We start from the raw sequence: 25,281 nt of genomic DNA on the forward strand, positions 1-25,281 counted from the left end.
CATTGATCAAATGCTTTTTCAACTCTGTCAGGCTGGTGCTGTGACCACTGCCCTGGGGAGCCTGGTGCAGTGTGTAGTCACCCTCTGGGTGAAAAACCTTTTCCTGATATCCAACCTAATTTTCCTCTTACTCAGCTTCAGGCCATTCCCTTGGGTCCTGTCACTTGCCACCACAGAGGAGAGAGCAGTGTCTGCCACTCCTCTTCCCATCACACTGTGGGGATGGAGCCCTGCAGAACCCCACTAGTGACTGGTCTCCAGCCTGATGTTACCACACATGCGAATTTTGATACTGGAACACAAACAAAGTCTTTCGACATTGTGAAATGAACTTTCATAATTCCTAACATAGTACAACAACTCATTATTTTAGTTTGAAAAGTGTTTCTCTAGCACAGTTGATTGTGGGCTTCATAGTTTTTTACTCATCTGCACATCAGTAATTTACCCCAAATCTGACTTAATGCTTGTTGGGTGCGGAGCATAGCCAAGGCTAGCCAGAGATGTATGACAGACTAAAATTATTCTTAGAATTCTCAGTTATAACACAAGATCCTCGTTAATGTCTAAATTTAATTATTAAAAATGGATCTTTCACTCCTGAAGCATCTGGAGAGAAAATGCAAATTACAGATCTGATGGCGTATCGCCAGGAAAATAAAGGTAAAAGAGAAGTTTTTTTTAAAGTTGGTTAAAATCTGCAAGAAAACTTTTTTTTTTTTTCCCCTGAGTTATAAAAATGTTTCTGAAAGTCAAATCTGGTACTGGGATAGAACAAGGAGCTCTGCCTCAGCAAGAACTGTTCTGGTCAAAAGTCTGAAAAAAACCAACCTAGGTTATTTGATCTGTTTACATAGCCAGTATACACTATCCAATCTAATGCTCTAGTGGATGTAAAACAAATTCCTAAAGCAGTATTTTTACAGCAGTTTAAGCCAAAATCAGCTAAACTATATTTAAGGCTGAGCATTATTTGTTTTTGTGGCTTATAAGCCAAAGACGAGGTAAAGGTTATAAGAGTCTGGCAAGTGATTGTTGACCAAAAGATTTCTTCTCAGCCTTCTGGCTTGGTTGCATTAATTAAAGTGGCTCTGCTGGAAGTCTGACTTTTGACCCGAGGACAGCAGTGACCTGATGATGGCAGTTAAGTACTGTCTCAACCACTTCATTATTTTCCATTTTCTTTTTTTTTAACTTAATGAGATGGAAGATCATGGGAAGTTAAATTCCATAGACATCAATGATCTTTGAATGACTCTAAGCAATATCAGTGTATAATCTAGTACTGTAAATGCAGGCTGCCTCAAAGGTTCTGAGGATATATTACAGCTGCAAGGAGAGTTCCTGTGTAAGGTTATGGTTTGTGATTATTTGATATCAACACATATATGGGTTCCCTTCAAGGGTTAGATTAATCCTTGTCATGATTGACAGCAATTTTAATTCTAAAAATGTCGCATTCCAAGTTTCTTAAATGACTGAGATTTCTGGAATTCGGAGACTGTTTCTTTTTGCAAATGATAAATGAGCTGACAGAGATGCTCTGTTAGGCTTGCCATTTACAAACAAGAAAACTAATTGCAAATGGGCAAGTTGAGAGAAGATTTAACTGCAGGAATGATGAGATTGTGAAGCTTAAAACACCAAAAGAACCTTAGACTTTAGAACTTTAGATTTTTCACTTCTTGAGGGAATCTTCTTGGTGGGAACCCATGAAGGACTTCCCTAGTAGGAAACAGGGCTGAAGAAAGCTTTGTGACCTGCAAGTGTAACGTCATTGGAACACACAGACTGGCCATTCAATGTGCAGAAGGAAGAGGAGACCTTGTAGGAGGCCAACATGGGTGAACGCAGAGGGTATGAATGCAAACATGCAAGCTTCCTTAGAAGCTACGGATGAAATAGAATCAGGGAGGAAGGATATAGACACAATGTCTGAGTTCAGAGATAGAGTTAGGAAGCTCAGATGGAGCTCAAACTTTTGAGGAGGTCAAAGGGAAATGACAATATTGTTTTTAAGTACACTGACAGCACAAGAAAATGTAGGCCCACAGCTCAGGGGAACAGGAAACTAAGGAGCAAAGAACATGGGAAGGCTGCAGTTTTCAGTGGCTTATAAAATCAGTTTTCATGAGCTGGTTTTGCCCTCTGGCTCTTTTAGACCTTCAAGCCTCCTTGCATAGTGAACAAAAAATGAGGGATAATCTGTGGTAGCCAAAGGTAGTGTTAGGGAGCACTTGAGTCAATTGGTTGTATAGAAGTCCATGGGGGCAGATAAAATACACTTGAAGGTCCTGAGAGAGGAAACCAATGTCATTTTGAGGCCCATCTCTCTTCAAAAGGCCATGATGATCTGGGGAGGTTCCTGATAACTAGAAAAATACAAATGTTGCACCTGTCACAGAATCAATTGGATTGGAAAAGACCTTTGAGGTCATCAAGTACAACCTGTGACTGAACACCACTGTATCAACTAGATCATGGCACTGAGTGCCACCCCCACGTAAACACCTCCAGGGACAGTGACTCCATCACCTCCCTGGGAAGCCCCTCCCAATGTCTAGTCACCCTTTCTGTGAAGAAATTCTTCCTAATGTCCAACCTAAACCTCCCCTAATGCAGCTTAAGACTGTGTCCTCTTGTCTACAAAGAGGAGAAAAGGGAGGATCCTGGGAGTGACACACCAATCATCTGCTCCTGGTAAGGTTGTGGGGCAAACGGTTCTGCAAGCCATTTCATGGCACACAAAGCACCAAGAAGCTGATTGTGTAGCCATCATAGATTTACAAGTGTCATGTTCTTCATGATCAGCCTGATTGCCTCTGTGGTGAGATGGATGACTGTGTAGAAAAATGGGAAGAAGCAGTGGTGGGTACTGAGAGAGCTCTGCTTGTTTAGCTGCAGGAAGAAAAGGCTAAGGGGAGATCTTATTGCAGCCTTTAATTGTCTAATGAGAGGGTAGAGAGACAACAGAGCTGAACCCTTGATTAATGCTTCATTAAGGTTTGTGGTAAAAAGAGCCAACCTACACAAACTGGAACGTGGCAGATTTCAGCTAGGTGGAAACAGTCTTTATGCTGGATGGTCAAGTTATGTTTGGCACAGTTATATAGCCCCAGAGGGTGCAGAATTTCCACCCTTAGAGATGTTAAATCTGCAAACATCTCTGAACAACCCACTCTAATTGGACCTGCTCTGAGTAAAAGACTCTAGATAACTTTTGGAGATTAGAGAAAAAAATCTTATAATTTTGTGATTCTGTAAGTTATTTGCTATGACTTTATAGCATTTTAGGAAAAAGATCCATCATTTTTCGCTGGTTTTTCAAGAGATTTAAGTAAGGGTTTTTTTCTCCTTATTTTTTTTTAAATAACTTTTATTGTTGCAGGGTGAAGTTGAGCCTGTTGGGCTGCACTTTTACTTTAGAAATCACATATATCATGCAAGTAAGTATAGAATCAGAGAATGGTTTTGGAAGGAACCTCAAATATTAACTGGTTCCACCCCCTCTGCCATGGACAGAGACACATTCCACTAGACCAGATTGTTCCAAGCCCCATCCAGCCAGCCTTAAACACATCTGGGATTGGGGCACCCACAGCTTCCCTGGGCAACCTGTGGCAGTTCCTCACCACCCTCACAGTGAAGAGCCTGCTGTCCTGCAGTTTAAGGCCATTCCCTCTTGTCCTGTCACTACCATGCCATTGTGAAAAGTCCCTCTAGCCTTCTTGCAGGCCCCTTTTAGGAAATGGTAGGTGCTGGAAGGTCTTCCCAGTGCCTGCTCTTGTCCAGGCAGAACAGCTCTGGCCCTCTCAGCCTGTCTCCACAAGAGAGCTGCTCCAGTCCTGTGATAAACTTAGTGGCTCTCTTCTGGACTCCTTCCAACAGAATGTAAATAATTAATTCCTCAGTGGTTTGAATATATCCATAGGAATTAACTTTATATGTAATATTTAATAGTGTGTTTAATTTTAAACGATAACCCTGTAAAGGGTTCAGAGAAATCTATGGATGTTTACTTTTACCCTAAATGCAATTTTTCAGTCTTTCTCTTTCAGACTTGTATACACAATTGGATTTGACTACAGTAGGTGGGAAAATGTAGATAATGCAGGGAAAATGGTTTTTCCCCTTGTGATTTTTGTCAGTGCTAAGGTTGTCAAGTTCTTTTAGACATTACTCACATTGATATGAGTGGAAGCAGAAATATTTAGGGACATTTTAAACCAGAAATAGCTGTAAAATGTCTGTTTTCTTGTTACTAATACTGGATAATTAGATTGTTTTTCTTGGCATTTTGAAGAGGACATTGGATTATGTTCAGTCACTGAAGTGGAAAAAAATTAAAGCCCTTTTAGGAAGGAAAAAACCTAACATTTCTTGCTGAAGAAAAATTTCTGTATTAAGCAACCATTGTGCAACTGAAAAATAAGTGTAACTGAATGTACTTCTATAAAAGCATGAATAGAAAACTCAGTAATTTACAAGTCTGTAGGTAAAAGGTATTTGAAAGTTGCTTGACTGTTGCTGTATATTTAAACAGTCACCTGTGACAAGGAAACAAAGATGCCTGTTGACATAAGGATTGCTTCAGAAGGCTAAACACAAATCAGAGAAGCAGTTATAAAATTGACTTCTGCAAATACTTATGGTGCCCTTGAGTATGATGAATTGTTTCCAGCCGTGTTTGCATGTAAACAGTACCACCTTAACAACACTGTGGTTGGTAGCAGTAACTTTCAAGGCCTAATCTGTAAGCAGTAAATTCTGGTGCCTAGAGATCTCTTGTTTCTGTGGTTGTGCAATTTAATTTTCTAGCAATTTGTATGCACACTACAACTGAATTTTAAATACAGAGATAAGGTTAATAGGTACTGGATTTTTTCATGTCCTTACTATATTTTCCAGAGTTATTTTGGCATTCCTACTGAAAGGAAAGAAACAAGTGCAAACAAAACGTTGGGGGGAGTACAAAATGATGAATGTAGAAGCTTTCCCCATGGATTAGGGACTGTTCCTGAAAAACAGTGCTTGATGCTTATATCGAATAGTACAATGTTTAGAGCTGGAAGAAAGCAACTTTGGAAACGAAGCATTGGCAGAGTGATAAAGGTAAGGAAAACTGAATTTTTAACTAGGTTTAGACTAATAATTCAAATAAAGGTGTGTATTGAGGGGGAATGGCATAGAAAAAAAGCGTTTTAAAATAGGCGTAAGTGGATGATGTTAGTAGCACAATTTGTTTTGAAAGGCAAATTTGCACTGGGAGGTGTTTATGCATTTGGCTAGTGGCGCTTGTATCTTGCCCAGATTGTTGCAATGGTCTGGTAATGGTCTAATTTTGCAAATGCTATATTAGAACACTAAAGAGTTTGATGTTAGATGTGGCAACAAAACACGGTTTGACTCTGCCATGAAGGAAAATAGAAATGCAACTTCACTTTCCCCATATGTCTAAGATGGGAATAGAGTTTTGAAGGAAATGCTTAGCATTGAGAAACCACAACAGACTATAGAAGTCATTAAGATACTTAGACTAATTTTTAAAAGCTGGTTATTTAAGCAAATTGTTCCTGAGTTAATGCAATGTGATAACACATGTGCAAAGCTCTGATTTTTGGGATTTAAGAGTTAGATAAGGGAACTGCCCTAATTCTTTAGGGTGTGTATTTTTTTGGAAAGAGGAAATAAAAAGATTGAGACTTGAAAATTGAAAATCAGGGTGCTTGAAAATATGTGAAATGGGGTGCAATTTACTTTTGAAGGGAAATTCATGGCCAAGGCTTATGTAATATAAAACATCTTAGCAAGTTAAAGGAGAGACAAAGGAATTCCATGCTGGTTAAATAAATTTTGGATAAGTCAGTAAATTAACAATAAAACATTGTTACTTTTTGACTCTTTCACTATTGAACTTCCCTGTAAAGTCTTACTCATCCTTAAGACTTTGATTTCAGCATGTCTAAATTCAGTGATGCACAGTATTCTGACAACAAAATGCATTGTTTGCTGGATAAAGAGTGTTCAGAACAAGTTTTATCTTGTGTGCATATGACTTGCATACTGAACAACATTCTTGGTAACTCTATTCAGGGTGTCTGCATCAGCAGCCACAGTCTGTAATGGAGAAGCTGGCAACAGTCAATGGCTGGTTTCTAAGCCTCTCATTTCAAAAAATTAACCCCTTGAATCTCTGACTTGTGCTCTTTTAGTGCCCACTGCTTAAATATATATACTTTTTTAGCAGCTAGAAAACTTTTTGAAAATTTAATTTAATCTCAAATAATTTCTTCAGACTGATGGTGAGAGGTTTATGGGTTTAGGTATATGAAAGATAGATTTAGGAATCTCTCCCTTTTCTTGCTTCAGGAAAAGATGTGTAACTGGACTAATCATCAGAAAAGGACTTTTCAGTTAATGAGTTTAGCTTTGGACCTTCATCTGTTATGGGACTGTATCATATAACCTTTCTTACCTTCATAACCAAAAGTGGTAAAAGAAACCCAAAACTAAACTTGGCTGTGTTACCTGTGTTGTTCTTTACATGAAAAACTGTGTACCATGAGAAACTGGGACAATATTTCCAGATATCTAAGGGAGACAGTATTTATCTCTTGTAAATACTGCATTCTCCATCATGGGACATGATGATCAGAGTTGCTGCTGATACTTTTCGGGATTTGCATGTTGGTGTTACTGCATGTAACAGCAATTTCTCTTTTACCTACATAAATGATCCTCTGTGTGTTTCAGTATTCTTCCATCTTCAAATCTTAGACTTTCAGTGTTCTATAAAATTCTGAATTATATAGAGCTGCCTATTCTTAGGTAATATTTTTTGGTATAGATTCTCTTCAGGCCTATGTACTTCTGTAGTGAATACTGGCAGGATTTAAAACTACAAAAACTCTTAGGCCATGGCCACAATGCTGATTTGAAGTGAGATGTGAGGGTAGCTAAAGGGGAAATGGAAGAATGAGAGGTAGAAAGCTCAGCATTTTCTTCTAATTAGTTTTCTGAGATTCCTAATCCTAAATAAAGAATATCTTAAAAATTTATTCTTTTAATAGTATGCAAATGGAAGCTCAGAAGATAGACTGGGCAGACAGTTTCCAGCATAGCCTCTTAGTGTTTTAAATACATAAACTAGTGAGTTTCTATTGAAAGCACTGAAGTTAGGTTTCCTCTACTTTTCTATGTACAATCTAATCCTAAAAGGGAGGCAGAAGTCTCTTCTAATGACTGCAACAACTAATGTGCAAGTTTGTCATTAAGCAACACTTCATTTGGGAAGGAAGTCTGTAGAAATAAGTCATCAAAATATAGAAGCATAACAGCTTGAATTGTGTTGAGTGTTCTTGCATTGCATTGTAGCATCTCTCAGGAAAAAGGTGTGGAAATTGCATAGAAATAGAAATATCCTACATATCAAAACAAATGCCTTCTAGTAGTGACCTGTGATAAATACACGTCAAAGTCTTGTATTTATCTTCATATTGTATTATTCTTCATAAAACTATAGCTTTACCATTTAGTTAATAGTTTCCTGTTTCTCTAGGCATGGTTCATTAAGTAATTTAAGTTAATTAGACTTTTAAAGTTCAGTGATATCTTAATGAATATTCTTGTTGCTGGACTTAGACAACAAATATTGCCCAGTGCTGTATGAACAGCTATGCACACTAGCTAGTATATTTGTTATATGGCTTGAGACACAGCAATTAAAAAAAATTTAAAAACCAGAAACAAATGTTGAGGCATGATTGCTCAGTTTGAGAAGAAGGTGATCATGATTTCAGCATATAGAAATAGCAACTTGTAGAAGAAATGGAAGCTATGAACATGTCAAGAGCATCAATATAGGTGGAGCTGATGACTTAAAAACCGGTGTAAGATGTACTCCTGTATAGTAATAGATCTGGAGCTCTATATTGGAAACACAAGCAGAGTACAAAAGTAGTCTCTCTGTAGTTTAGGTAGAACAAAAGGCTTCTTTCTGTATTAAATAGAAACTAATTGATAAAGTATTGGTTTGTATTATTATTTTTTTAAAGATGCCCTATCCGTTGTGTTCAAGTTACTGGAACAGTAGTTTTGAGTATTCTATTGTTATCATCTAGTGTGAATGGAGCCGATTCAGAAAAAATGGTTGCTTTTTGCATGTCTAATGAGGAGGAAAATTTCTGCTCATGTTTAAAAGCATTTAGGAAAACCCAATCCTGTGATGACACTTCACTTTCAGGAAACTGAAAGCTATGTTAGGGTATGAGGGGGTAAAATAGCACAAAGTACATGTATAAATTAATATGCTACTGTGTTCTTCAGACCTATCTGTGTAAAGAATAGGATTTTTAAGTTTGCCTTTTATATGGAAAAATATTTCAGATGCATTCAGCATTTATGAAGGCATGGTAGTAGTTACAAGTTTTCCAGGTATTTGAAAATTCCTTCAGAAAGTAGGAAAGATATTTACATAAGGGTATAAAGTATATTATGCAGGTCCTTTTGGCTCTGCAAAAGCTTGTGGATAAATCACTTATGCATACTTTATAAAGTTACTAGTTTTCTCCTAATCACCAGGGAAATAAGAATTGAATTTACCTCCAATGAAACATCATTCTAAATTTCTTTTGAAAATGAAATTATATTGAATCTTGTAACCCACAAGCACAATAATACCAGTAACTATTCCAGAAGGCTATTTTGTCTATAATGTAATGAGGTGTGTTACATATGGGATTTCAATTTAATTAGAAGAGTAGGCTTACTGCTTGAAGAATGGTATAATAGCTATAGTTAAGCACATTTGTAAACACTTGTGTACCTTGAGGCTTGTGGTTTGTTTTACTTCTCATTATATTAAAGAGATAATGTATAAAACCCTAGCTTCCTCCAGCAGCATCTGTCTTTATTAGAAAGTGCTTACAATATCTTCCACAAGTAACAAAGATCAGTCAGAATCCTGTCTTGACTTGATGGTCATACGTGACTAGACTGAAAAGCTGAGACAAAGGACTTAGGGTGTTGAAGGTAACATGCAGAATAATGGAGCTGTACATATAAAATACTTTTTTTCCCTACAAAGCCTTTCAACAAATTAGCTTTCTGTACAACATTATTTGTGATAGAAATGTTGTGATAAACCTGAAAATGGAACACTGGAAACAAACTGTAAAATTGTAACAAACATTGCTTCTAAAATTTTCACTTGAGTGCCATAGATCACAAGTGTGGATTGAATGTAATAGCCTTTACTTTTAAAAAGAAATTTTAAAGCTTTCTTTATTTTTGTCTTCAAATTAGATTGTGAATTTTTCTTTGTCCACTTTGTATTTAATAACAGCAAAATCTCAAGGATGAGAGGGAGGCTAAACGTGCTCGTCTGGATGGCAGACATGATTACTTACTGGATATTGTTGCCTCTTGTGTCGATCTGGACAAAGCAGAAGTAGAAGATGCTATTCTTGATGGAAACCAGGTAATCTGATGAATTTGAAAGTGAAGCTCTTAGTATACTTTGGAACTAATATTACCATTAAATTCCTGGTGAGACAGTTTTCAGACTTCACACCTGAGGTCACTCAAGTCTTCTCCTTGAAAAAATATTTTTCAGCATTTTTAATTAATTTGAATAAAAGTGTCCTTAATTCCAGGACCTATTGTAACAATATTGATTTTTAAGTTGATTAGAATTTCTCCTTTCCAGTGATTATAGTTAATATGCTAAAACTTGTGACTGTATTTCATAGTGAAACCACAGTGTGAAGTCTCCCAGTCCTTGAGTATACAGCACAGACAGGTTCAAGAGTCCTGTCCACAGCAGGTTGCATGTTGTTGTTTCCATAAGGTTGCCAGCATTTGTAAGACTGTATTGCAATCTAGATCAGCAAATTAAAATAGGTAGAAGCTACTTGACAAAATAGAATGGCTTATGTGATCTGTGACTGCATGAGGGCTAATACAAACTCATATATTGAGACACTGAAAAATATCACTTTTTAAACAAGCTTAGGTAGATGGAAGTAGATATTTTACTTCCTGACACTAAAGTAAACATGGCTGTGGTTTGGGTTTTTTGTGGTTTGTTTTCTCTTGTATTCTCTTTCCATCTGCATGCCTTCAATTTAGGCATTCCATTTCAGTGCTAGTATTGTTGAGAAACTGAAGAAAGTCCAGTGGAAGACCAGTAGGAAAGAGAGGGGCACATGAAGTATGAGATGAGGGAGAAGAAGAGGTTGAGTGGCAGTCAAATAGTAGCCTGCAGCTGCTTGAAGACTATTTGTAAAGATGACAGAACTGAACTATTCTCACTGGGTGCAGATGGTAACTCCAAAGATAAAGCCACATCTTGCAAAATGGCCACCAAGAGACCCTTCTTCACTAGGAGGATAATGCAGCATGGGTGTAGGTTACTTCAAGTCAGTTGTGGAATTTCTGTCCTTGGGGTTTTTGAGACTCAACCTAGAAAAAGCGCTAGATGATTGGAGCTGTTGGTGACACAGGAAGCTGGCCTCAAGACCTCCCAGAGGTCTCTTCCAACATTTCTATGAATTCATGAGATAGCATATGAGTAGTGCAGAGCACTGTCATGCACATTAAAAAGCAGAATTTGTTTCAGCCTTTGTGCATTCTATCTCTAAATGGGTTTCCTGGCAAACCATAGTGCCTGAGAATAGCTGTCAGATGAGGAAAATATTGGCAATTTCTACACTTGGAAAGAGAGAAGTGTAATAGTTGTTTTGACCTCATCTTGGAGGGCTCAGCCAAGATTTTCTGGAATAGCAGCTCATTATCTTGGTGTAACTGAGGCTTGTTATTAATGGAAGAGGGATAATTGTGGCTTTCTTCCGGCTTCTGGTGATCATCTAGCCTTTTTTCTACACTAGAAAGCACAAATGGTACCACCTAATGTTTCTGAAGATGAACTTGAAGGAGACTTTTCTGCTAAAGATAGCTATGTAGCTAGGAACTACATGGAAGAATGACTCAGATCTAGAAAGATAGTGGATGAGGCCAGACTTTCAAATGCTGAGACATGGATCAGCATATTATCATAAAACAACTCAGTTTCTTCCTCAGCCTGTATGGCCTATACATGAGATTTGTGGACTGCACTACCAATACATGCTTCAGTGATGCTTGATGGCAGCCTTGAATTGATGAAGAACTGTTAAATTTTCTTGATGCTTATAAATATGTAAATAGGCAAAGGCTTCCCCTGTTGCTGTGATATGAATCAAATCAATGACATATTATCTCAACATGATTTCAAACAGATAGAGCGCATGAACAGGTTCCTGGCCCCTGGAGGTCTGCGTCATCTGATGTTCTACTACCAAGATGTGGAAGTAATGGATACAGGTAAAGCAACTTATATTCTCCTGCAACATTTTACAGTTGTGCTGAGCAGATGTTCAAGGAAAAAGAAAATAGTCACGTTCTTATAAACTGGGACTTAAAGCAAGACAGGTTTGGTCACACCAAGACATTGATCCTTGCTCATGAAATGACAATTGATAAATTACCAAAACTTATTAGTGCACTTCTGCATGTTGCTGCTATGAAGCAGGAAAGTACTTCCTTGTGAGCTCAGCAGCTCTTGCCCGTGGCAATTTGTTTTTGATAATTAAAAGGTGACTTTCACACAAGGTGAGCAGTGACAGATGCCATTCGTCTCCCCTTCAGTCATGCCACCTACTGGCCCTAGAAGCCATCCACATTTCTTGGCACATGACCATCCATCTAGGTGGTCCTGTTACATGACAAATGGATCTTCATGAGGCCCACATTATGAGTAGGAGGGGTGTTAACCCAGAAATCCCTTCTGCATGTACCCTTTTACCGAGTGCACCCATATTCCACACTTCTGGGGGAAACCTCTTTCTCCCTTACCCTGGAGGTAGCTCAGGACCCCTGTGACAAGGACATCCTCCTTTTGCCCATGTCTCCTCTCCCAGAGCCTCCAGTGCTGCTGCTGTTGGGACCAGCCAGGTGCTCTGTGACCTATCAGAGCCTGTGACTGGCTGGTGGAAGCTCACACCACTTGACTACCCTGGATCTACATGAACAGCCCTGTAAAATTATCTATGCTTAGCTGTATAAATGTGTTTATACATAGGTAAACATATACCTAGATGAGTGTACAAATATAGATTTAAATTTCATACGTTTTCAGTATATATATGTGTCCATTTTCTTCAGTAAATCTGTATATATCTAAAAGGGATGAAAAGACTATTTAATATTATATAAGCAACTTTAAAAAAAAAGTTTCAATGCACATAGGAACACAGTTAAATGAGAACACAAAACCAATCACTAACTTAGAAATCTGAGGAGCAAGTTTTAACATGCCTGAGATGAAGTCGTGAAAGTATGAAAGAGTGTGAGGCAAGGGTCAAAGCCTGGGAATCTAATGAATGTTGCCCATGCCCACCAACAAACCAATCAGATCACACTACAGTATGGTATGATTTTGGTAGCCTTTTGGGGCTTGGTGCTAAATATAGGCAATATGAAAAACAGTAGAAAAAAACCACATAAGCAAAACTCAAATGAATTCACAGTAAGGAGTTCATTGGGTAAATATGAAAAAGTCCCTAGAACATCATGCACAGGAGGAAAAAGAAGTTAAGAAACAAAAGGTAGTGATGGAGAAGACAGTGGGGATTAAGTGAGCGGGCTGGAGACTGACTTTGCCCACAGCTGTAAGTGCAGTCACTTGTAATACTGTCAGACAGTAAAACTTCTGACAGTGTTACAAGTGCTGTACATTCTGCAGTATTACAAATGCTGTACGTTTTCCCTTTGTAGGTGGAGCAGAGTTTGTAAAAGAATTATCTGTGTTGATTGTTTAGGGCTGTGGTTCACAGGCTGTCAAAGCAAAAATCTCAGTTGTGGTGGTAGCTACTAACTGCTAAAGCTAAGTGAATTTTTGTGGCATTGCATGCACCCTCTTGGGAAGGGCACTTACTATGCCACCTCATACACAAGCTGGTTTTCTGACCCTGATGTGGATCAACCAACATTTGTGTTAAGTCAGAAGACGATCCCATGAAGGGAGTGTACATGGAGTTTTGTGTTTCTGCAGAGCAGGAGACCGTATCTCCGAGTTCAGGAAGATCTATTTCAGAGTCCTAAGGTGTCATTTAAAAGTTTGATATCTTGCAGTGTTTTGAAGATCACTATTCATGTGAATTTTAAAAACTGCTAGCACCCTTTTCAGTAAGAGTACATCTTTTCTAAAGAGACTGCAGGTTATACCACCTACTTCACTCCCACAGATTGTGGGAAAACTCTGATGACTTTTGCTGGTCTTGCCTCTGTAATTACTTGTGGCACTTTGACCCTGGCCGGATGCCAGGCACTCACAAAAGCTGCTCACTCACCTTCCCCTGCTACAACTGGATAGAGGAGAGAATTTATTGAAGGTTTCATGAATTAAGATAAGGAGTGGGAGAAAACACTCCAAGGACAAAACAGGCTTGATGTAAAGGTACAAAGTGAATTTATTACCAACTAAATCAGAGCAGGATCATGAGAAGTAAAATAAGCCCTTTAAAAGCCTTTAAAAACACCTTTTCTTCCCCCAACCCCTCCCTCCTTCCCACTGACAGGGCAGGGAGGGAGGGCGTGGGGGTTTTGATCAGTTCATCACCTGAGATTTGCTTTCATATCTCAGGGAGAGGAGTCCTTCCCGTGTTAGACTGTGGGATCACTCCCATGGGAGATGGGTCTCTGTGAACTTCTCCGATGTGGTTCCAATCTCATGAGCAGCAGTCCTCCCAAAACTGCTGCAATATGGGTCACACTTCTGCAGGGTGCAGTCCTCCAAGGACAGGCTGCTCCAGCCTGGAAGCAGGGACCCCTCTCTCTGGATCACACCCCCCTCTCAGCATCTACTGCTCCAGCATGGGCACCTCCCCATGTTCTCATCACCTCCTTTTCTCTGGCTGGATATAAAACTGCGCCCCAAACTTTGTTTTGATTTTCATCTCAAATATGTTATCACAGAGATATTACCACCATCTCTAACTGTCCCAGCCTTGGCCAGCAGCATCTCCATCAGGGATTGGCTCTGCCAGACATGGTGGAAGCTTCCAGCAGCTTCTCACAAAAGGACCTCTGTGGCCCCCTCACTACCAAGAACCATGCAAAACTGAAACATTACTGCAGTATAAAGATAGCCCAAGTTCATTAGCAGGAAATACATCAAATTAATAAAATTTACAGAGTCAGGTGTTTTGCTGGGACAGAGCCCTTGTTGTAATTCTGAGGTATATGAAAATGAGACTTACTCAGAGCTGTGGTGAAAAAAGGGAGAAAGATGATGTGAACAGAAGGATGGGGAGGGAACTTATGGTGGCCACCTGATCCAAAACAGAGATCCCTGGTGCAGATGGTCATGTACCTGAAAGAAAAAAATGGGCAGAGGGGTCTATCACTTTTTGGATGTTGTCCTTTAACTGCTGGTATCAACAACTTACTTTTTCATCTTATTGTAGTAGTGCCTCACTGAGATGTGTATGCATGCAAGTTTACTCTGAGGTAATGCTGAAAAGCTAGTAGCAAGTAGCTAGTAACAAGTTTTTGTGACCAAAACATATGAGAAATATTTTACTCCCAAAGACACTGCTTCTTCTTAGTGACCCTTTACGAGTGCTGCCAGCAGCCTGAACATGGGAGCAGTATATTCATGTTGGTGGAAGAAGAAAGGACGAGGAACTCCCTTGTAACTCCCTTATTGTTTTTTGTTTGTTTGCTTTTGCCCCAGAGAATCTGCTGTGGCCTCTTTCTCCTTGTTTTCAGAAGCAGCCTATTTATTTCTTTTTTTTTTCCCTTATGTTTACATATTTTTGGGGAAGGACAGTTGAAAATAGCTTCTCTAAGGTAATATGCATCACTACATTTTCTGATTTTTAATTTTTCTTTTTCAAGCAAGAGATCATTATCTACAGCTGCATGATAGAGCCCATAAAAGGACCTTGAGCCTGAACCATTATTTAGAAGGAATAGAAAAAACAAATAAATGAATAGAAATGAAAGGCTTTTGATGCAAGAATGGCAAAACTAGATGAAATATTTCTTACTGTGCCATGAAGACGCTGAATGCTGTGTACTTTCTGTGGATAGTTCTGTGGGATGCTTCCAAGAGACTGGGACTCAGGCACAAATAATGACTGAACTGTTTGTGTAGAAAACTCTTCTTTGAATAAATGATCAATGGGTCTTAATTGTTTCTTTGTTTGAATCTGTAGAGTACTTTGGCCTTCCAGGAATAGGAATGAACTCTCATTTGACCAGGAAGAAGAAACTGAAAGTATTTGTGACAGAGGGAAAAGACATTGCTTTAACTGGTGTATGCATTTTCTTCATTAGATCTAGTTTTTCTAAACCAGTCACAACTGAGAATATCTATCAAGTAAGTCAGTGACTGCTCATCTCTGTACATAATCTTGTTTAAAATTTGTTTTTATGATGGGGTATTTGCTCTTGGCAAATGGCAATTTGACAGCTCTTGACACGGAGGAATGAGTAAAAGGACACACAGGTGGGTTAAATGAACCAGGACAAAAAGGGAGGGGGATGGAAATAAAGATATTATCTTGTGGCAGCAACTTTTTCATTGGTATGAGAAAAAGGGTACAGAGGAAGAAAATTTAAGACCATCTGTAATGGCAGAGTAATTAGTCAATACCTAAATATTAAGGTGTTAAATTTCAAAAAATTCTAGCAAATTAATTTGAAAAACAAAAATTATTTTACTTTTGAGAGTGCATATGTAAATGTATATAACTAAGTTTTTACTGGTGAAAGACCCCTTGTATTGTCTCTTTTACAGGAAGTAAATTTTAATATGATGGATATAGGTCGAGATGGCTTATTAAAAAGTGTTGAGCAGTTGATATCAGAAATATTCATTCCAGCCTTACAGACTATGGACCGTGGCTGGGTTGAACCTCAGCAAGTTCCCAATATTAAGCAGGACTTCCTTCGTGCCCTTGAAGGATTTGTTAGTGTCCTATCAGGAACTCAGCAAAGTCTGTTGGAAAAGGTAGTATGTTCATGTGGGAAATAGAAAGTGAGTTAGCTATAGAATGTCTCTAGCTCTGGACCTTTTGAATTAACTGCTGCTGTAGATTACTCATAAAATTTGCTTTTGTTAAATTGGAGGATAATCCAACACTTCTGTTCATTGTTATCAGTAACTCATTATGCTTCAATCTGTAGTTTCAATAGTTCTGTAGGTGCTTCTGTTCTTGTTTATTCTGGGGCCAGTTCTTTAGAGCTATTAACTTCTTGACTCCCCAATGGCTGTGGTCACTCTTAAATGTTGAATAATTAATGTATGACAAACTGTTAGTTTCTACTCAGGTTTTGTGAAGGAAAAGGCATGAGAGCACAGCTGCCTGGTTGGTGAATTCTTCAGATTCTGGATTCTAGAATTTCCCACCTCTGGCTCGAGTTTAATTTATAAATATAAATAAATATATTTATCTATATAACAAGTGAGATACCCCAAGGAGGGCAATGAGTTAGTTTTTAAAGTTCCTAGGTTATTTATCATGAACATTCAGCATTTAATTTTTATTACACTTTTATTTTAGGTCAGCTTGAAGAAATGTGAAACATATGACCTTAAAACTCTAAGAGGACCTTCAGATTACTTGATGGCTGCTGACAGCATGGAGATTCTTGAAAAAATAGAAGTCTGCATGAGAGAATGGACCAAACAAATTGAACAGGTGATACATGGGACAAATGTGAAATATAACCTCTGCATCTTGGCAGACGAGTTTAATCCTGTTGTTGTTACAGCTGCCTTTCTATAAATTTGGATGAGTTCAATCTCTTTATTTTAAAGTACTACTGGTATATTTTTTGTGCTTTTACTTCTCAATGGAAATATTACTGAGAGCTTTTTCCATCTGCTTGTTAATATGGGATACACACTTTGGGAAGCTTAGTCCCCTGTCTTTGACAATTACCTGTTAATAAACTACAAAACAGTTAGTAGTTTCCATGGATTTAATGAAAACAAAAAGAATACAGTAATTGAGTGAACCCTGTTTTCAGTGGTCACATTTGTACTTTGAAACATGCTTCGCAGGTGATTTGCAGAAAATGTAACTGTCTGTAACAGCGCTCTTGGAACAGAAGCAACAGAATCTCTTTAAGTTGGAAACGAAAGGACCAAGCAAAATCAAATTTCTTATATGAGGTGGAGGCTAAGTTAAGTAATTTATCAGGCGAGGTTAATACCACTTGTAAAAGAAGAATCAATCCATGCTACCTCTGCAGATAAAAAATATGAGCATCACTCACATTACTTTATGATAAAAGGTTCTTGCAGAAAATGACCAGTTGAGAAAAGAAGCAGATGACCTTGGACCACGAGCAGAGCTTGATTATTGGAAAAAGAAATTGTCAAAATTCCACTACCTTATGGAGCAGCTGAAGAGCCCAGATGTGAAGGCAGTGCTTGGAGTACTCACTGCTGCTAAATCCAAACTGCTGAAGGTTTTTATTTTAAATTATGAGAGATATAAATACTAGAAATGCTCTGTATACCCTAGCTCATTTTGATAATGTATGTAACAGTGCTGGTGGGGAAAACATTGAAACATCTCTGGCTTTTGTTTTCCTTCTCTATTCCTTAGCCTGAGTAGATAAAGTTTAAATCTAGTTCAATTTATTGAGAAAGACTGGGAATCCCCTCAGTCTAAAGGCTGATAATGTACTTCATCCACATGGCTCAAGAGGAATAAATAATTTAATATTTAAAAAGTTAATAATTAAATCAGAATATTGAAATAATGAACTGGATATTTAATGACAAAAAATTAATCTCCCCATTTTTTAAGCCTCATTTTTATGTTGTTACAGTGCCTGTCAAAATTGTTTGTGGAATCATAACTTCTTACATTGACATAACAAATTTAAAGTCCCATCACCAACAGAAAATAAGTAAATAAAAAAATCTTGTCTCATCAAAATGACATGTGGAACAAATCCATAATTATACATCTATAACTCATATATCTTACAGCAACTTGACTGCACACTACCATTGACTATTTAGCTGAGTGGTGTAAATCAGCTGTCTGATCACAGCCAAGTTACTGAACCAAGACAAGGACCCCTTCTTGGGTGAACAAGTATAATTCTGAAATAAAAGATCTGTGCTTTCAAATGCATTTAGAAGCTAATGACAAACCAAAATGATCTCAAAACATTTTTTCCCAAATGCATACTTTTATTTTTTTTCAACTTTCTGTTCTTAGAAGTGGCGAGCGTTGGATATTCGCATCACAGACGCAGCAAACGAAGCTAAAGATAATGTGAAGTATCTGTATTCTCTGGAAAAATACTATGACCCATTATACAATAGTGATCCTGTAAGCAGAACTTTTGAATTCTCAACATACATGTATTGAGACAAGCAACATGAATATATTCTGTAAGATGAGTTTGGAAATGAAACAAAAAATTTTACAAATGCAACTCCAGTTTGAGATTTTGTGCAGTTGTCGTAAAAGCGGATTAATGGGAGTTTCTGGCTACAAAATAAAGTACTTGTTATTTTCACACCATAATATCTGTAAAGCTCTAGTTATGATGAACAGACTGGATTCTGTGCTATGGGAGAAAGTGAATTCCTTAAGATTAAAAATAAAGAAAAGTAAACCTAATGCTATGATAAAGACAAACTTTTATATTTATTTTGGTGGCCAAGTACTGGTTAGACTAAAATTTATAGGGAAATTTTCAGCTTCTTGGGTTGGGAAAAGATAAATAGGATTATGTAAATATTAAGACAAAATTATAAATCACCTTCTCATACTATATAATGAGAATGTGTAGGATCGTGCAAGCATAACATGCAATAAACAAAACCAGCCACCCTAAAGTACAGGACTGGAGGAGTCTTCTTGTCCCATTATCTGCTAAAATAGGTGGCAAATAATTGATTTTATTAAAACTGGTTTTGAAACTGGCTGTGTATGTGTCTTGCTAGTCAAAGAAATATGACTGGTAGCCATGAAGACTCAAAACTTGGACCTGTCCTGGCTTCCTCTCTCTCCTCTGAAACTTCTTCCAAAACCAAATTGTTTCCAAAGAGTGGTCTGGGCAACCATGTTTGTTTCCGTTTACTGGGTGATATTAGAACAGCGTGTTCTTTCAGTGTTTGCAATCTGCTATTTGAGTTTCTCTATTGAAAAGTTATTGGGTTATTGATACCCATAAAAACAAAAAAAAAGCTTGGTGAAGGGGTTATTTTTACATGCAAGCTTACATCAGGTTTAGCAACAGAGCATATAAACATATTTTTTGTGGAAAAAGTTCTTTTGCAGAGGGCTTTACTTCTACCAAATCTCACTTGCTGATCTGAATTTTTTCAGCCAAGACTCCAGTGAAAATTTTTCCCCGAAATTAAATTGTAGAGCTTGGGGAATGATGTAGAACAGGCAGCTCTGCAGGAGAGGCCCATGTAGACAGGGACAGAACCATTCCAAAGACCATGTTCATTATTCTCCTGCATTCACTAATTATGGGTTATGATAATGGGGGGTAATAGAGGTACTGAGCAGAGTTCAAACTGTGTGTTTCTTTCCAGGCGTCCATGCTGGATGCTATTCCAGGACTCATAAATGCAATTAAAATGATTCAGAGTATCTCTCAGTATTACAACACTTCTGAAAAGATCTCCTCACTGTTTGTGAAGGTTGGTGCTCAGCAGGAAAAGAAATATTCCCAAATTTTTTTCTGTGTTGTTGCTTGAGTACAAGAGAAAACACAAAGGAACCAAGCAATTGGGGAGACAGCACTTCAGTCACTTTAATGCTGCTTTTTGAACATATAAAGAATTGGAAATAGTGATAAACTACTTCAAATTCAGGACTTTTTTGTCCTAAATTTAGGACAATTTAGTTTATGAATTTTTTGTTACAAGTTTTGCCTGTTATCAATGGGATTTTTTTGTAGAACCAAGCATGTTAAATTCATATTGCCCTTAAACCCCCACATGTTTGCAAAAAGAAGAAAATGGATAGAAAGGACAACCTATTCTTTACTATTTATACTCTCATGGGCTCTTGATTTTGCCTTGGCTTGCAGACCAGACAAAGACTTATGACTTTATAGCCTTCAATGCTATCTCAAGGTTGGTACAAGATGTGTAGGCTTAGGAGGAGCACAGTTAACCAACCACATTTTTATGTCACGTTCTGGAGGCTGGGTGTTGCAAGGAAGACAGTCTACCGATGTGCCTCGTATTTGGTATCCCTGTTTGTCAGGCTTTAGGTCAGCAGACTCAGAGGAATGGGAGAGAGAGAATGGCAAGACGTGCTTTGTCTTGGAATGCTGCTTTTTTCACAAAGTTAAAACTGCTTTTAGGTGACCAATCAGATGATCACAGCGTGTAAATCTTACATAGCAAATGACGGCACAGCTACCATCTGGGATCAACCACAGGAGAGAGTTGTGGAAAAGCTACAAGCAGCTATTAGACTTAAACAGGTAGGTGGGAAGAACATATAGGAAACAGACTATAAGGTGATATTTAGGAGGGCAGGAATAGGAAAATTTTATGTGGGAAAGCACTGTTATGGTGAAGAAAAAATGAGTTAACTGAAAAATATCCACTGGAGCTGGAATGTTTATGCTAGAGCTAACAAGGAATTTGGTCTGTTGATCTTCTGGAAACAGAATTTTGATGCTTAGTCTATCTTAACTGTGCTTATAAGAGAATTGCTTGGATTTTCATGCCTTTGTTTCTCTATGTAGTGTCTTCTCACTTGATGTGGAGAGTTATGAAATAGAAATTAAAACAAGGAGAGTTACTAAACTGAGTATATTCCAAAGATGTGTGGACAAGCTATACATTTAGAAAGGGGAATTTAGTGAACTGAGATGAATCCAGCTGTTCAGTTGACCTAGACCTGTTAGAAAGTTAGAAAGACAGCCTTTGTTTTTTTTTTTTTTTTTTTGAATACACTTCTGTGATAATTTTTTAGTTTTATTTTTCTTTGTTCTTTTTTTCCCCTAAAGCATAGTATTATAGGATAGTTTGGCTTGGAAGGGTCTTCAGCAGGTATCTAGTTCAACCTTCTGCTCAAAGCTAAAGCAAGGGCAGTATGAGATCAAACTTGGTTTCCCAATCCTTTATCCAGTCGTGTCTTGAAGTTCTCCAAGGATGGAGAGATTGCACAGCCTTTTTGGGCATCCTTTTTCACTGTTTGACTGTCCTTGGGATGAAAGATTCTCTCCTTATATCCAGTCAGAACCTCACCCATTTAAATTTCTGCCCTTTGCTTCTTGGCTTTCTGTCCATGTGTAACTGTAAAGAAGAGCCTGTCTGTCTTTTGTAATATCCCTGTACATATTGGGAGCTTCATATAGGCTTTCTGCATTATTTTTATTCATTCCCAATATGTGCTGGCGGGACTACAGCTTCATCCTAATACCTCCTGAAGCAACAAATCTTGCCTAGTTCTAGCATAAATTAGTATAAATTTGTATGACATCTTACCATCAGCAATGAACACTAAACTTGTCTTTTTCTATCAAATTGTCCAGTTGCTGCATGAAAATATGTAGAAAAATGAGGTATTGATTTGAGTCTTATAAGTTCCAGAAACTTTCAGAAATTCAATAGATTAAAATATAAAATTTGAATCAGGAATAACATAGCAAAATCTAGACCCTTTGTATTGATACCTCCAAGTGAGGATATGCATATATAAATGTGATAAAAAGAATTAACATTTTATTATAAAGAGAGCCACTATTGAAAGAAACCATTTCAAGCACATCTGTTGACTATGTACTTTGACTTTGGGAAGAATTTAGCAAGTTTGGAGTAAGGTTTGTGCCTTGTTATGAATTCAGGATGAAAAGTGGATGCTGTTATGGAGCAGCATTAAAACTTCAGGATGTAATTTGTTCTTGAAAGGGATTTTTGAACCTTGATTACTCAGTAAAACTGCTCAGCATGCAAACATTTTCAATCTCTAGAAACTGGGCTGTCATCTTGGTTATTCAGTAAACACATCAAACCCTGCTATGAAATGGAGGGAACAGAATTTCATGATAGCTAAGGATATATACAAATACATACATGTGCAGTTTGGTCATTTGATGAAGTGTGTAATCCTGTAATAGCATTGATAGGTTAGTTTTCAGAGGCAAATTCTGTTATTCTCTTTATAGTGTTCATGATTGTTTATTGATGAAACTCCTACTTGCAATCAGATTAGGATAATACCTGTGTAAATTTTGTTCTAGCTAAAGATAGTACCTTTTGTTATACCCTTGACATTCTTTAAAATTCCTTGTTTTAAGGAGTATCAAAATTGCTTCCACAAGATAAAAGAGAATTTGGAAGAAAATCCAACTGAAAGACAATTTGATTTTAGTGAGATGTATATATTTGGAAAATTTGAAGCCTTTCATCGTCGTCTAGTAAAGATAATAGATGTTTTCAATACTATGAGAACCTACTCAGTTCTACAGGAATCTAAGATAGAGGGACTGGAAGGAATGATCACAAAATATCAGGTACACATTAGATTTTATATATTGGGTTAGTCTAACTTGAACCTTTATGAGAAAATATGAAAATTAGGGAAGTGTTTATTGAGAGAAATTAACTGTTTAATTGTGCTAAAATTACTAGATAATAGCAATGTAAATATGTGATTACTGGGGAAATGAGCAAACAAGATGAAAGAAAAGGTGCCAGTGGTCATGTGAAAGAAGTATGCTAAAATCAAAGCTGATTGAAAAAAAGCAACAAAGTGGAGTGACTTTGTAACAGGAGTAATGGGAGCACGGTGTTGTGCCATGATCATGATAAAAAGTGAGATGTGCTACATTTCCATCTCTACAAATGTTGGGCTAGCTGTGAGTGCCCCTTTGTTCATTAGTATTACTATACAGTTTTTTTTTCTGTTTTTAAGAGAAGTGTGACTTGAGTAACAAGATCTTTTAAGAACATAAATATGTTAAGTTGTGCTCTTTTCCTTCCTTCTTTCTCAGATAGCTTTCTTTTCTACCAAATGGAGTCTTTCCTGCTTTTACTGAGCCTGAGTTAGCTTACTTTTCTGTGTAACTTTATTAGTGCAGTATCATAATTATGGTGCCTTTAAATATTGAAATAAATCAGGAGGTTTCAATGTGTGGACTTTATAGACAGATTTTTGAGATGGTATATGATTCAGTGTCTGTACAGGAAAATATGTAATTCTAGTTTGTTTTACTCTGTCCTTTGCCTCTTTTTTATGGTCAGGAGTCAATCAGCGTGCTTTAGTGAAATAACTGTAGTGTAAAATGTGACCATTGCATTCCTGGTTTGATTTACTCCCTCTGTAGTCTGGGGTTTTGATTCCTTGAATACATCCTTCACAGTAACCAGTTTTCTGCTTTGTTCTGTTCTACAGTCTTCTGAGAATTGGCCAGGGCACAGCTGTAAGGATAGCTTAGTCCGAGACTCTTCCATGTGGGCAGGACAGGTGTGGACTGCTCTAAATTTTGTTTCCAAGAGCTGCTCTCCAAGCCAGGCTTGTACCACCAGGCTTTTCAGCAACACAGGTTGCTAAGAATTTTCAGATCATGACAATGAAGGTAGTCTTTTGGTAGGCTGGAACACAGGAATCTAATTTGATTGGGGCATTTGTGTCTGAAAAGATGTCATCAGTGACCATGAGCCCAGGCTGTGATGCAAATTTTATAAGGATGCACCTCATTATCCATTGCAGCACCCAAGTCCTTAAACAAGAACTTTGTGTGAGACCCAGCTCAAGTCAATTGTGTCAGGATGAAGGATGCTTAGGTAAAAAATGTTATGTGGAAGGTTCTGCCTAGGTTTTATAAAGGGCAGGAAAGTGATCACACTTCTTTTTAAAGTGACAAAACCGAGGTACTGAAGTATTTGACATGGACCGTAGCTATAGTTGGTATGTGACTGATTATACGTCTTAAAATTTTTTTACAATAGGAGTTAACTATTTTGCTGTTCTTTATGCTTTAACGCTTAGTCCCTATCTAGGATTTGCTTGTTGTTCAAGGAAAAGATGGAATTTTTATTCACAGCAATGCAATGAAACTGAATTTCAGTTGACTTACCACAAAATGATGCAAGTCAGCTGAGCTGGAAATATGCTGAGTTTCATAGTTATACTGTGGTAAACTACTAGGATGTTGAATAGTAGTTTATCATTAGAAATCCTTTATCTGTGTGTAACACCTCAAGGGTGATGCTGATTAAGATATACTTACATCTGTGTAGACAGCAGCTGTGTAACAGAAGCCAGGAATATAAAGTTGTGGGCTGGTGATGTGCTGCATCTCACTGTGCTTTTTTAATAATCTATTTATATATGGAATCAGCTGTTTAAAGGACATGGAAAATAATGATGTGAAAATATTTTTCTCTGTTGAATTTCAAGTTTTTTATACAAATGTACTTCTGCATGACAGAATGTTTAATGAGTAAAAAATGTCTTTGATGGAAAGCAAGTCTGAATTTTCTGTCAGTACTAATTGACTTAAAGGAGAAATAAATAATACAAATGAAATTTGAGTAGATATCACACCAACTTGATTCTTGCAAATATTTCTTTTAAGGGGTTTGCTTATATTGCTCAGGAAGCACTGGGAGCTATTAGCAAAGGTAAAATGTGAACATGCACAGCCTGTTGTGCTAAATGTTTGGTGTGGTAAGTCTTTTTCATGAGACATTTTTGGTAATAATTTCTTTTTCTGTGAAATTGTTTAGAGCATTGTTGACAACATGAAGAATAAGCATTATGATTTCTTGGATCAGCGGAAGACTGATTTTGACCAAGACTATGAAGAGTTTTGCAAAGACATAAATGATCTTCATGTAGGTTTTATGATACAAAATAATTTAATTTTTTGAGGAATCCTTATTATCTGCTCTGAGTTACCACAAAAAATATGCAAATGTCAAAGTTTGTATTCTGAAATTGAAAAATTATTCCAATATATTTCCACTTTGAAGCTTCCATTTACTATTTTTCAGACCAGTTTAATGGAATGGACCATTGAGGGCCTCCAACAAAAGGATTTTTCATTACTGTATACTGCAAGAATAACAAAAACGGGTGATTTCATTGAGTGAATAGGAGCGTAGTACACATAAGTCAGATAATTAACTTTCCAATAGTTCTGAAATCATGAGCTGGGGAAATGAAAGGGTATATGCAGAAGAAAAAAAAAAAATCTTGTCTTGCTTTGGTTGCCAGAGAGGTAAGCAAG

General features: G+C 37.4%; 1 protein-coding gene across 1 annotated transcript in view; it reads left to right on the forward strand.

Annotated features, from left to right (window-relative positions):
- The first annotated feature begins 5,055 nt into the window (after positions 1-5,055).
- DNAH5 (dynein axonemal heavy chain 5) overlaps positions 5,056-25,281 on the forward strand; it is a 115,589-nt gene continuing 95,363 nt past the window's right edge. Inside the window, exons 1-12 of the mRNA XM_066559747.1 lie at positions 5,056-5,112; positions 9,344-9,478; positions 11,277-11,366; positions 15,260-15,421; positions 15,842-16,054; positions 16,608-16,745; positions 17,344-17,520; positions 18,285-18,398; positions 19,619-19,726; positions 20,398-20,520; positions 22,345-22,560; positions 24,779-24,886. Coding sequence (XP_066415844.1) covers positions 5,056-5,112; positions 9,344-9,478; positions 11,277-11,366; positions 15,260-15,421; positions 15,842-16,054; positions 16,608-16,745; positions 17,344-17,520; positions 18,285-18,398; positions 19,619-19,726; positions 20,398-20,520; positions 22,345-22,560; positions 24,779-24,886 — 1,641 coding nt within the window. The remainder of the gene's footprint in view (positions 5,113-9,343; positions 9,479-11,276; positions 11,367-15,259; positions 15,422-15,841; positions 16,055-16,607; positions 16,746-17,343; positions 17,521-18,284; positions 18,399-19,618; positions 19,727-20,397; positions 20,521-22,344; positions 22,561-24,778; positions 24,887-25,281) is intronic.

Source organism: Molothrus aeneus, chromosome 1, assembly GCF_037042795.1.
Source record: "Molothrus aeneus isolate 106 chromosome 1, BPBGC_Maene_1.0, whole genome shotgun sequence".
Lineage (NCBI taxonomy): Eukaryota > Metazoa > Chordata > Aves > Passeriformes > Icteridae > Molothrus > Molothrus aeneus.